The 13,287-nt window shown below is 48.3% G+C and overlaps 1 protein-coding gene across 2 annotated transcripts in view; it reads left to right on the forward strand.

Moving 5' to 3' along the window:
• DNAH10 (dynein axonemal heavy chain 10) overlaps positions 1-13,287 on the forward strand; it is a 175,380-nt gene that overhangs the window by 125,106 nt on the left and 36,987 nt on the right. For both annotated transcript variants that reach the window (XM_031936393.1, XM_026457372.2), the window contains 3 exons: positions 2,554-2,725; positions 8,465-8,668; positions 9,926-10,006. In XM_031936393.1, coding sequence (XP_031792253.1) covers positions 2,554-2,725; positions 8,465-8,668; positions 9,926-10,006 — 457 coding nt within the window. The remainder of the gene's footprint in view (positions 1-2,553; positions 2,726-8,464; positions 8,669-9,925; positions 10,007-13,287) is intronic.

A 13,287-nucleotide genomic window follows, 5' to 3' on the forward strand; every position in this document is an offset into this window, starting at 1 on the left:
TTTTTTTCTTTTTCTTTTTCTTTTCTTTTTTTTTTTTGAGACAGAATCTCGCTCTGTTTCCCAGGCTGGAATGCAGTGGCTGGATCTCAGCTCACTGCAAGCTCCGCCTCCTGGGTTTACGCCATTCTCCTCCTGCCTTAGCCTCCCGAGTAGCTGGGACTACAGGTGCCCACCACCACGCCCGGCTAGTTTTTTGTATTTTTTAGTAGAGACGGGGTTTCACCATGTTAGCCAGGATGGTCTCGATCTCCTGACCTTGTGATCCGCCCGTCTCGGCCTCCCAAAGTGCTGGGATTACAGGCTTGAGCCACCGCGCCTGGCTTACTTTTCTTTTTTAAAATTCTTTTTCTGTTATTTTAATTTTTGGTCTGGGAACCAATGGAATAATGTACACTTTTCAACTTACAATAGGGCTGTCTCAATAAACCCATCATAAGTTGAAAATATTATAAGCTGAAAATGCACTTCTGATTTATATATTCAGCTTACAATGGGTTTAATCTGGATGTGACTCCATCGTAAGTTGAGGAGTGTGCTGAAAGTGTAGTACTTTTGTACCACAGCAAAGTCAAAAAATTCTCAGTTGAACCAGAGGAAGTCAAGGACCATATGTGCATTCATATACAAACATATTTCCTTCTTACCAGCAATGGGTTAATGTTATACATAACTTATGTAATTTTTCCCCACTGTATCACTGCCTCTTTTCAGGTCAATGAATATGTATTTACACTGTCTTTGGAAACAATGGACAGTATTCCATTGTTTGGATATGCCACACATAACCCATTTCCAATGGCGGGCATTTAGCTTTGTCCTTGTTTTCTTATTACAAACAGTGCAGTGATTAACACCTTTGTTTGTGTATCTTTGAATATAGGATCCTCATAGGATCACTTTCTTTAGAAACTGGTATATTGGCAGGTTAAAGGGTGTATGTTCTTTTAAGGCTTTTGTTGCATGGCACCAGATTTTGCACTGGAAAGGTTGGACCTAAACTCATGTGGAGCTTGCCTCCTTGGAGTGGAAAGGACCTGAGGATGCAGGACAGAAGGAAAGGAAAAAAGTGTCTTTATTAACAACCAATCACCCCACCACAAAGGATTATGCTAATTTATGCAACTGGCAATGTCTGTTTTCACATATTCTTGCCAATACTGGATATTGTCATTCTGATATTTGTCAAGATTATAGGTGGAAAATATTGCAGTTTAAATGACCCTTTCTCCAATTAACAGTAAAGTTTGAATATCCTTTTATACATTCATTGGACATTTACCTTTTCTCTTTTGTGAGTTGCCTCTTTATATACTTAGTGATTTATGGGAACTCTTTATATAGGAGAGCAATCACAGCTCATTCAATGAATCCAGCTTCCAATATTTCACAAATATTGGCCTTTTGTTTGAGGTATTTGTAAAAAAGGGAAAAACTAATATGCTTGATCTACCTTTAAATCTGATGAAATACATAATTGAAATCATTCATTGTTAAAATGTAACTGTTTTGCAATTGTTTTCACAGTTTTCTGTAGGATAAGGCATTTCCCACTAGAAAGGTTTTTTTTTTTTTCTTTTTCTGTTGATTTGTCCAGGTAAATCTGAGGCATTTTCCCCTGAAGTAGCACCTTGAGGAACAGCAGAGAGGATGTTGAGGGACAGAGATCTGGAGGAGGTTGAGAACACACAGGGCTGTGTCTGGGCCCTAGGAAGTGAGGAAGTGGAGAGGGTTGGGTAGTGGGGTCAGAACAGGTGTTCAGAGAGTAGTGCCAGGAGCTGCTGGGGAGGGGAGGCGGCTGCACTCGGGAGGGGTGAGGAAGGTTTGCAGGCGACAGGCAGAGCTGGAGACCAGAGTCTATTGGCCAGAAGGTATCCTGGTTGCCGTGCGTGTGGGTGTGTGTGCACGCACGTGTATGTGTGTGTGTGTGAGCATGTGTTCTAGTGCATGCCAGGGTGCAAGTGAGTGTGTGGCTGAGTGTGACCATGTGAGCGTGACTGTGTGTGTGACAGCGTGAGTGAAGCATGTGTATCAATGCACAGGGTTGAGGGAGGTAGGGAACAGAGAGAGATCTCTCAGTTCCTGGAAATCTGACATGTTTCTGACAGTCACTGGTTGCAATGAAAGTTTTAATTTCTACTTCTGAGAGAAAAGAAACACTTGAGCCGAAAAAGCATGCTCTAAACTTATGTCCTTATTCACATTTACGTCGATTTCGTGTGTACATTGATTTCCCGTCAAGAAGTTAAAGTGCCTGTTTATTTCTCCCTGTGTGCATCTTCCCACGGGGTCTGATTTTCTGTAAACTGCAGTTTATGGCTGGCGCTCACCTCGGGGTGCATTCTTCCCCGCTTTCCTCTGTTGCTAGGCTCATGGGGCTTCCCCCTCCTGTTCCACAACAGGGAGTCCCTTCCAGACTCTTCTTTCCTGACCCACTTCCTCGAGTTTGGACAGACCCGTGCCCTCTGCGCTCTCCTCCAGCACCCCTGCCCCAGAGCCTGCAGGGAAGGGAGGCTGGTGATGGTGACGCCCGTGTGCTCCGTGTCTGTGTTACAGGTATTTGAGATCCTGCTGAGCCGAGGCTACTCGGAGAACAATTTCCGGGAAGACCTGAAGAGCCTCTATTTGAAACTTGGGATCGAGAACAAAGCGATGATCTTTCTGTTCACGGATGCCCATGTGGCCGAGGAAGGCTTTCTGGAGCTTATCAACAACATGCTGACCTCAGGTACAGCCCAGGCTGGTGCCCGCTGTGGCCAGCTCCCTGCTGAGCTCTGAAGGGAGGTCGCTTTCTTCAGCAGTTACCAGCTCCAGACACTGTGGCTAGCCCTGGCCGGGTGTCCCTGTTCCTCCCTCACAGTGGGCCCCTGAGGTAGGTCTCATTACCTTCCTTGGCTCCTCCTGTCCTGGAGTCTCCCAAGTGTGCCCCCTTCTCTCCGTCTGCGATGATGGCAGTGCTCTTGCAGTAAGAACAGGTGGTGTCTGGGCATCTGGCCGTGCCCTGGGCCATGCTAAGTGTGCATCATGCACTCCTGTCTCCACAAAAACCTGATGAGAGGCCGAGTGTGGTGCCTCCCGCCTGTGATCCGAGCACTCTGGGAGGCCAAGGAGGGAGGATGGCTTGAGCCCAGGTGTTTGAGACCCCGTCTTTACAAAAGTATTTTTAAAAAGTTAGCCAGGCATGATGGCATGAGCCTGTAGTCCCAGCTACTCAGGAGGCGGAGGCAAGAGGATTGCTTGAGCCTGGGAGGTTGAGGCTGTGGTGAGCCATGATCATGTTATTGCACTCCAGCCTGGGCAACGGAGTGAGACCCTGTCTCCAAAAAACAAAACAAAACAAAAAAACAAAAACAACTGAAAAACAATCAAACCTAATAGGGAAGGTACATATCACAGCTGAGGAAACTGAGGCCCCCTGTAGAGGGCTGAATGTAGAAGGCTGAATGGTGGCCTCCCAAAAGACACATCCTGGTCCTAAACCCCTGGAACTTGTGAATGAGACCTTTTTAAGAAAAAGTCTTCGCAGATGTAATTAAATTAAAGATCTTGAAATGCCTTCCTGGATGTAGGGTGGGTCCTAAATCCAGTGACAGCTGTCCTTATAAGAGAAGGCAGAGGGAGATTGAAGACACAGAGAATAAGGTCCCGTAAAGATTCCCACAAGCCACAGGATACCAGGAGCCACCGGAAGCCAGAGGAGGCAAAGAAGGATTTTTCTCCTGGAGCTTTCGGCAGGTTACCCTGAGACCTTGATTTCAGGCCTCCAGAACTGCAAGAGAGTCGGGTGTCTGTATTTCTTGTCTTAAGCCACTCGCTTTGTGGTCATTAGTCATGGCTGCCCCAGAAGTCTACTGGAGATGCCACCTACCTTATCCAAGGGCACCTTGCTGGGAAGGCACTGAGGTGGGACTTGAACACAGGACTTTTAACATCTTAGCCGAGCTTTTACTGTGTTGTTATCTTATCTGCCCTGGGGCCCTGCAAAGATCCCTGCTGACTGCCTGGCCTAATGGCTCACAGGGACCTCTTTTCTTTCCCAGGGACCTATTTCATTGATTGCTTGTTTGTTTCAGGACCTGACCACATTCATTATTATATTGCCGTGTTATTCATGGAGCCCTAGCCTCCCAGCGTTTACTATAAAAAGTCTCTAACATAACAGTGAGGCTGAACGAATTATTTCTGTGAACATCTGCTGGCATGCCGTCTAGATCCCTCCATTCACGTCTTACTGCACTTGCTTTGTCACACATGTAAACAGCTTTCCTTCCCTGCTTCCACCCATCTCGTTTTTAGATGCTTTCAAAGTCAATTGCACGTCACTGCTCTCCCCACTAAATGATTCTGTGTGGCACTATATAGAGTTCAAGTTTTGTTTAGTGTTTTCTTTTGATGTAAAAATTATGTACAGGGAAGTGCACAACATTTTAAGTGTATATTTGCTGCATTTTGATCGTTACATTTTAAGTTGCTTCCGTTTCAATGGGTTGTCGGCTCCTTGAGCGGAGGGATAGTGTCATCCACCTGGATTTATTCCACAGTGTTTGTTCCAGACACTGGGTTTGGTAGGGAATAAGACGGTCATGACCTCTGCTCTCCTTGGAGCATACATTTCAGGGTGTGAGTGGGCTGGTTAACGACAACAACAGATATACAAACAGATACAGCAATTGCAGGTTGTGGCAAGTGTCATGAGAGCAAAGGGGAGGTGCTGTGAGAGAGAGAGTGGGCAGGAGCCATCTCAGGGCTGGCAGGGAAGGCATCACTGTAGAGACTTTTCAGCTGAGGCCTGAGAGATGGTGTATGATCATACTGCCTGTGGCCGCTGTAGTAAATTTCCCCAAACAGCACAGATTTATTACCTTAGGCGCCTGGGGATCAGAAATCAGAAAAGGGTCTTAAGGGGTTAAAATCAGGGTGTTGGCAGGGCTGGTTCCTTCCAGAGCTTCCTGGGGAGGCTTTGTTTCCCTGTGTCTTCCAACTGCTTCAGGCCACCCTATTGTGGCTCCTTGGCTTGCATCCCTCTAGTATCTGCTTCTGGCATCCTGATGCAAACTCAGCTGCTTCTCTCTTGTAAGGACCCCTGTGATTGTCTCCAGCCCACTTGGATAATCAAGAGCATTTGCCCCACCTCACCATCCTTGACGTAGTTACATCCGCAAAGTCCTTTTTGCAGGAAACATAAGGAAACCTGTTGGCAGATTCCTGGATTTAGGATGCCATGGACACCTTTATGGAGCTGTTGTGCAGGGATCGGGATGGGGTGGAGGGGTCTATGACGTGGAACCTTGTGGGTCATTTATAGGAGATAAGATTTTATTCTCGGTGCAATGATGTAGTCTAGATTTATGGGTTTTTAATTCTTTTATTTAATTAATTATTTCAGAGACAGGGTCTTGCTCTGTTGCCCGGGCCAGAATGTAGCGGCATGATTATAGGTTATTGTAGCTTCCAACTCCAGGACTCACACTATCTTCCTGTCCCAGCCTCTCAAGTAGCTGGGACTACAGGTGCATCCCACCAAAGCCAGCTAATTAAAAAAAAATTTTTAAGACATGGGGTCTTGCTGTGTTGCCCAGGCTGGTCTTGAACTCCTGGGCTCTAGTGTTCTTCCTGCCTCAGCTTCCCCAAGTGTTGGGATTACAGGTGTGGTGGCGTTTGTTGACTGACTGCTGGTCACAGTTGGGCCAAAAGGGCCCCTGGTGAGTAACTGCCAGATGATCTGATATCTAACAGGGGAGTCTTTGGGGCTCAGGCAGGGGACCAAGGCTGCGCCCAGCCAAAATTTGTTTTTAAAAGATCCCTCCGGTGCCCCGTGGGGACTAGACTAGAGGGGAACAGGAATGGGAGAGGTGTCCAGTTTGGAGCTACCCCTGCAGTGTAGGCAGGAAGTGACAGTGATTGGAGGAGGGTGCGGCTCTGGGGACAGAGAGAAGCCGGTGGATTCACGAGGTATTCGGGAGGCAGAGCCAACAAGACTTGAATGGATTTGGATGTAGGTGGGGGAGGGGGTGGGTATCAAGGGTGACTCCCAAGTTTCTGGCAGAGAGAGTGATCAGTGCTTCCATTCGCCGAGATGAGGAAGACCAGGTCTGGGCTCATGGCACTGGCAGCGTGTTGAGTTTGCTGCACTAGGTGAGCAATGTGCGAATGTGATGTCGCATAGTGGATTAGTTTGCTGGGGCTGTCGTCACAAAGTGCCACGAACTGGGTGGTTTAAAACAACAGAAATCTACTCTCACAGTTCTGGAGGCCAGGAGCCCAGGATCATGGTGTCGGCAGGGCCTGTTCCTTCTGAGCTCTGGGTGGGGGAATCTGTTGCTGGTGGCTGCTGAGTGTTCCTTGGCTTGTAGGCACAGCACTCCTATCCCTGTCTTCATCGTCACGTGGCCTTGCCCTCGTGTGCTGTCTGTCTCTGTGTCCAAATTTCCTCCCTTTATAAGGACACCTGTTGTACTGGATTAGGGACCATCTCAATGACCTCATTTCCACTTGATTATCTCTGTAAAGACAATTTCCAAATAAGGTCACAATCTGAGCTGCTCGGGGGACTTCAGCCTGTCTTTTCTGGGGGGACATGCAACTTCAGCCATAATACATAGGCAGTGTGTACATGAGTCTGGTTCTCAGAATAGGGACCCAGGGTGGGGATATCAATTTCAGAGCCACTGACACATGATTTGTAAAGCCATGGGACCCGAGTAAACCATCCAGGGAGAGCCCAGCACTGAGTTCAGGTGGAAGAGGAACGAGCGAGAGACTGAGAGGGCAGGTGGGGCCCCGGGAGCGAGTGAGAGACTGAGAGGGCAGGCGGAGCATGGGGAGGGAGAAACTGAGAGGGCAGGTGGAGCACGGGGAGCGAGAGACTGAGAGGGCAGGCGGAGCACGGGCAGTGAGTTCCTCTTTGTCTCTCACAGTCTTGGGAACGGTGTCGAAGATCCCCAAGACCATCCCAGCTCTGTGACTCGCTAGGAGGACTCGCAGGACTCAGCATGTGGTCTTGCTCACGACTGTGAGTCATTACAGCAAAAGGACACAGAGCAACATCAGCAGAGGGAAAAGGCACATGGGGGACCCTGGGGAAGACCAGTCTCAAGCCTCGGAGTCCTCTCCCCGGGGAGTCACACAGGACACGCTTAATCCCCCAACATCGAGTTGTGGCAACTCTGTGAAGTACTGCCCACCAGGGGAGCTAGTTGGAGACTCAGTGCTCTGGGATTTTCTTGGGGTGCTCATGTAGGCACCTCTACCTGGCATGTGCCAAAATCCCGGATGCCCGGAGGGAGAGCGGGTAGTCAGCACAGAATATGTTGCAGACACAAGCAGTGTGGGCACAATGGCTAGGCTGTTCTTGCATTGGTATAAAGAAATACCTTAGACTGGATAATTTATAAAGAAAAGAGGTTTATGTGGCTCACAGTGCCACAGGCTGTACAGGAAGCATGGTGCTGATTTCTGGGGAGGCCTCAGGAAACTTACAGTCAATGCAGAAGGTGAAGGGGGAGCAGGCGCGTCCCATGGCCAGAGTAGGAGCAAGGCTAGGGGAGGAGCTATGCACTTTCAAACAACCAGATCTCATGAGAACTCACTCACGCTCACAAGAACAGCACCAAGGGGATGGTGCTAAACCATTCATGAGAAATCTGCCCCCATGATCCAGTCACCTCCCACCAGGCCCCACCTCCAACACTGGGGATTACAATTCGACATGAGATTTGGTGGGGACACGGATCCAAACCACATCCCATGTTGGGCCACTCTTATCAGTGAATCGGGGAGAAAGCCCTTCAGGAATCTAAGTTCCCAGGTGCCAGCTCTGGGTCCACCTGGTGAGTGGGCCTTTCAGAGGTGAGCAGCTGTGGCCTGCCACGTTAACTCTTCCCTGCACAGGAGAACGTCAGAGAGGGCGTTAAAATGTCTTACATAATCTGGAACGGCGTAGACATGGGAAAGAAGAAGTCCACGCAGCCAGGGTTTCTCGACCACGTGCTATTGACGTTTGGGTCTGGGTTGTTCTTGTGGTGGGCCTCTCCTAGGCACTCTGGGCGTTCAGCAGCATCCCTGGCCTTGACCTATTGGATGCCGGTAGCAATCTCCCTGCCAAGTTGCAACAAGCAGAAATATCTCCAGACGTTGCCCAGTATTTCCTGGGGGCAAATCCCAGCTGAAAATCCCTGCTTCCGAGTTACAGGCAAGTGAGGCTTCCTCATGCTCTGTGTGCTCACCTGTGATGCTCACGGTCATCCTCCCAGGCGAGCTGGCGGCGTCTAGGATCCCCATTTGACAGACAGCTCTAAGGGCTTCCCATGAGGCAGCAGGAAGCCTCGGGTCTCAAGTCAGGCCCACACCCTGCTCTCTGGACCCGGCACCTGCGGCTGTTTCCACACCTTCCGTCACTTCAGTCAGCGCCTAGAGAGGTCGTGACCCTGCGACTCAGAGAGATCATCAGCACGTCTTCCTTTTCCAGGAATTGTACCTGCGCTTTTCCCTGAAGAGGAGAAGGAGTCTATCCTGAGTCAGATTGGACAGGAAGCTCTGAAGCAAGGCATGGGGCCGGCCAAGGAGTCCGTGTGGCAGTACTTCGTGAACAAAAGTGCAAATAACCTGCACATTGTCCTGGGCATGTCGCCAGTGGGGGACACCCTGAGGACCTGGTGCAGAAACTTCCCAGGTACCCGTGGTGGAGCCTGTGAACCCATTTCCCCTGCTTTGGCAGGGTGTGTGACTGAGGGTCTGTCCACACCTCTAGAGGTTCCCCCAGCAAAGCAAAACAAGACATGGCCATTAGGTGGAAATGTGGGCTCTGCACTGTAGCTTGGGGCTCACTGCCCCATCCACGCCAGTGGGCGTGCACGATGTCCCTCTGACAGGAGGATGTGCCTCTGACAGGAGGATGTCCCTGTGACAGGAGGATGTGCCCACGCTCCTGCATGCGAGGCCCGCATGCAGTGTGTGGAGGGCGGCTCCCTGCTTCCTTCCATTTGGGAGAATTCCACCAGCCACATGCCAACCTTTAGAGCAGAGGTTTCTAATGGGTGGGGCAGGGGCGGGGGAGGTTGTCTCCCAGGAGACTCTTGGCAATGCCTGGAGACGTTTTTGGTCGTCACACCTCCAGGGAGCGTGCAGTGTAGTACTGGCATCTACTGGGTAGAAGCCAGGGATGCTGCAAAGCATCCTACAGTGCACACCCAGCCCCTGCCACAAAGGATTGGAGCCCACATGTCAATAGCGCCAAGGGTGAGGAACTCTGCTTTGGATGAACTAGATTTGGATACATCTGGCTCATTCAGCAACTTGTTGGCTATTGTAGATGGCATCCATGTTCTTGAGTGTCTCAGGGTTGCAGAGTGAACATCCTTTTTTCTATTTTTTTTTTTTTTTTTGAGACAGAGTCTTGCTCTGTCACCCAGGTTAGAGTGCAGTGGCACCATCATAGCTCACTGCAGCCTTGACCCCCTGGGCTCAAGTGAGCCTCTCACCTCAGCCTTCCTCGTGGCTGGGACTATAGGCGCACACCACCACGCTGCCTGGCTGATTTTTTTTTTTCTTTGAGCCAGGATCTCACTCTGTTGCCCAGACTGGAGTGCAGTGGTGCGATCTCGGCTCACCACAACCTCCGCCTCCTGGGTTCAAGCGATTTTCCCTCCTCAGCCTCCTGAGTAGGCTGAGTAGCTGGGATTACAGGTGCACACCAGTACTGCCTGGCTAATTTTTGTATTTTTAGTAGAAATGGAGTTTTGCCATGTTGACCAGGCAGGTCTTGAACTCCTGACCTCAAATGATCCACCCGCCTTGGCCTCCCAAAAGTGCTGGGATTACGGGTGTGAGCCACCGCACCCAGCCCTGATTTTTGTATTTTTTATAGAGACAGAGTCTTGCCACATTGTCCAGGCCAGGAGCATCTTTTTAATCTCTCTTTCCTTTCAAGGTATGGTAAATAACACTGGTATTGACTGGTTCATGCCCTGGCCTCCCCAAGCCCTCCATGCGGTTGCAAAGTCATTTCTAGGTAAGTCACAGCTGTTATGGGAACTACATTATTGATACAACAAAGCAATTTATTATCACTTCTCTGACTTTGAATTCTGGTCTTGTAGATTTCTTCACTGGAAAACCCTATGGTAACAAATGGCTTTTAATTTTGTTAGTATGTTTTTGATTTATATTTGGTGTTTTAGCCCAAAGATATTTCAGGAGACTTAACAAGGACAATTTAGGATAAAAATTGATTAGGTGTTCTCCACAGCAGCAGTTGGCAAAACCATGGTCTGCTGTCTAGTTGGCCCCTTACTTGTTTTAGTAAATAAAGTTTTATTAGTACACAGACTCACTCATTAATTAACATATTGTCTCTGGCTGCTTTTATGCTACAACTGCAAAGCTGAATAATTGCAACAGAGACTGTGTGAGTACTGTTTGGCTCTTTGTAGAAAACATGCGCTGGCCTCTACCCAAAGAATGCTCCAAGGACAATTCAGCAAACATTCTGCTTTCTCATTTCTAGTGTTTCAAACACCTAAGGCCTTGGATATTAATTTTTTTTTTGAGATGGAGTCTCGCTCTGTCACCCAGGCTGGAGCGCAGTGGCCGGATCTCAGCTCACTGCAAGTTCCACCTCCTGGGATTACGCCATTCTCCTGCCTCAGCCTCCCGAGTAGCTGGGACTACAGGCGCCGCCACCTCGCCCGGCTAGTTTTTTGTATTTTTTAGTAGAGACAGGGTTTCGATCTCCTGACCTCGTGATCTCCCTGTCTCGGCCTCCCAAAGTGCTGGGATTACAGGCTTGAGCCATGGCGCCCAGCCGGATATTAATTTTAATCTTTGAAGAAGAAAGGAAGTCTGTCTTCAGGGAACATCTTTTTCTTTGGACCTAACTTGAGCAGATTTATGAGGAATGACACTGGGTAACCTTGAAAATAGTTTCAACCTTACAAATCTGTACTCGATAATAAATAAATAAATAAATAAATAAATAAATAAATAAATAAATAAATAAATAAATATTCCTATATATAAGAAGACATCATAACTTTAATCGTAATGCAGTTTTAGGGGAAAAGGGGCCAAGAGAATGACCCTTTTCTGATGATATATCTCAGGTCCAGATGGTAAATATTTACAGTTTTTTCGCAGCTACTCGATTCTGCCATTTTATCATGAAAGCAGTCACAGACAATACGTAAACAAATCGCTATGGCTATGTTTCATTTACAAAAACGGGGTGGGCTGGATGTGTCGGTTGGCCTGTGGTTGGCCAGCCCCGACACAGATGTACCCTTGTTCTCAGAGGCGTGTTTGCCATTTTCATGTGTGAAGTGCTTGTGTTTGCTTTCAGTATTCAGTGTTCCAGCATCATAAATAATGCTGCCTAGAATTTGCTTAGAACTCCTTTTCCTTAGAATATACTCCCTGGAGGCCGGGCGCAGTGGCTCACACCTGTAATCCCAGCACTTTGGGAGGCCGAGGTGGATGGATCACTTGAGCCCAGGAGTTCGAGACCAGCCTGGGCAAAATGGTGAAACCCCGTATTTACTAAAAATACAAAAATTAGCCAGGTGTGGTGGCGGGCACCTGTAACCCCAGCTACTCAGGAGACTGAGTCATGAGAATTGCTTGAGCCCAGGAGGCAGAGGTTGCAGTGAGCCGAGTTCCTGCCACTGCACTCCATCCCGGGAAACAGAGTGAGACCTCTCTCTCTCTCTCTCTCTCTCTCTCTCTCACACACACACACACACACACACACACACACACACACACAGCATATATCCCCTGGAATTGAGATGACTATGCCCAAAGGCACAGGTATTTGTGAGGCACAGTTTTTCCTGCACACTGTAAAATAGGCCCTGGGGCTGTGTTTTGCTAACCCCGGAATAACAAGACGAGCTCTGCAGAATCTGGATTAATCGGTACTTTCAATCTGTCTTTCCTTCCTTCATTTTAACGTGAGACATTCTCTGCTTTGAGCTGAATGCATTTAACAGCCTATCAGATGATCTAGGTGATGTGATCTTGACACTGGAAGCCATCATTAATTCTTTCAGCGGGTGTATAGGAAGGCCCACCCTTGCCAGTATGTGCTGGGTGGCATCCAGCGGTGGGTAACTGAATGATCCCACCCAGCCCCTGGGCGGGCGGGGAGGGCAACAGGCAGAGACAGAGGTGGTGATTGCTTCTGAAAACCCAAGGCTCTTCTGCCATGGTGTCTTGGCCTTTAGGGAAGACAGGGCTTCCTAACAGTAGGGAAGGAATTGGGCAACAGAGTAAGACCCTGTCTCAAAAAACAAACACAAACAAACAAACAAAAAAGGATTGGCATGGATCACTGCTGTGGTCCGGAAAAGCCACCAATAAGTGATAGCTGTTCTTTTCTTGTCCTATTAAAAACTTTAACATCATTTTTTATCACAGTAAAATATATGTAACCTAACATGTTCCATTTTAAGCAATTTGAAATGTACGTCTGGCACTAATCGCATTCGTAATGTTGTGAAACCAACACCACTATCTGTCGCCAAAACTTTTTCATCATCCCAAACTGAAACTCCATACCCATTAAACACTAGCTCCCCGCCGCCCCTTCCTCCAGCCTCTGGCAACCTCGAATCTACTTTCTGTCTGGATGAATTTGCCTATTCTAGAGAGGGTTTGTGTACGTGGAATCATGCAATATTTGTCCTTTGGTGTCTGGCATCTTTCACTTAGCATCATGTTTTTGGGGCTCATCCATGTTTCAGCATCGGAACTTCATTCCTTTTACAAGTAAATATTATCCCTGTATAGATAGGATACATTTTGTTCACCCATTCCTCTCTTGCTGGACGCTTGGGTGCTCTCCACCTTGTGGTTATTGTGATAGTCTACAGTAAACGTTGGCATACAAGAATTCATTTGAGTCCCTGTTTTTCAGTTCTTTGGGGTATATACCTAGGAGTGGAATTGTTGGGTCATATAATAATTTTATATTTGACTCTTTGAAGAGCCACTGTTTTCCTTTCTTAAGAAACATGGCTGGGTGCGATGACTCACACCTGTAATCCCAGCACTTTGTGGGGCTGAGGTGGGCCGATCGCTTTAGCTCAGGAGTTGAGACCAGCCTGGGCAACTTGGGTGAAACCTCGCCTCTACAAAATAATACAAAAAATTACCCAGGCATGGTGGCCCACGCCTGTAGTCCCAGCTACTTGGGAGGCCGAAGTGGGAGGATCACCTGTATCCGGGAGATGGAGGCTGCAGTGAGCCATGATCACACCACTGCACTCCAGCCTGGGCAACAGAGTGAGAGCCTGT

The sequence above is a fragment of the Piliocolobus tephrosceles genome, chromosome 10 (genome assembly GCF_002776525.5).
Source record: "Piliocolobus tephrosceles isolate RC106 chromosome 10, ASM277652v3, whole genome shotgun sequence".
NCBI lineage: Eukaryota > Metazoa > Chordata > Mammalia > Primates > Cercopithecidae > Piliocolobus > Piliocolobus tephrosceles.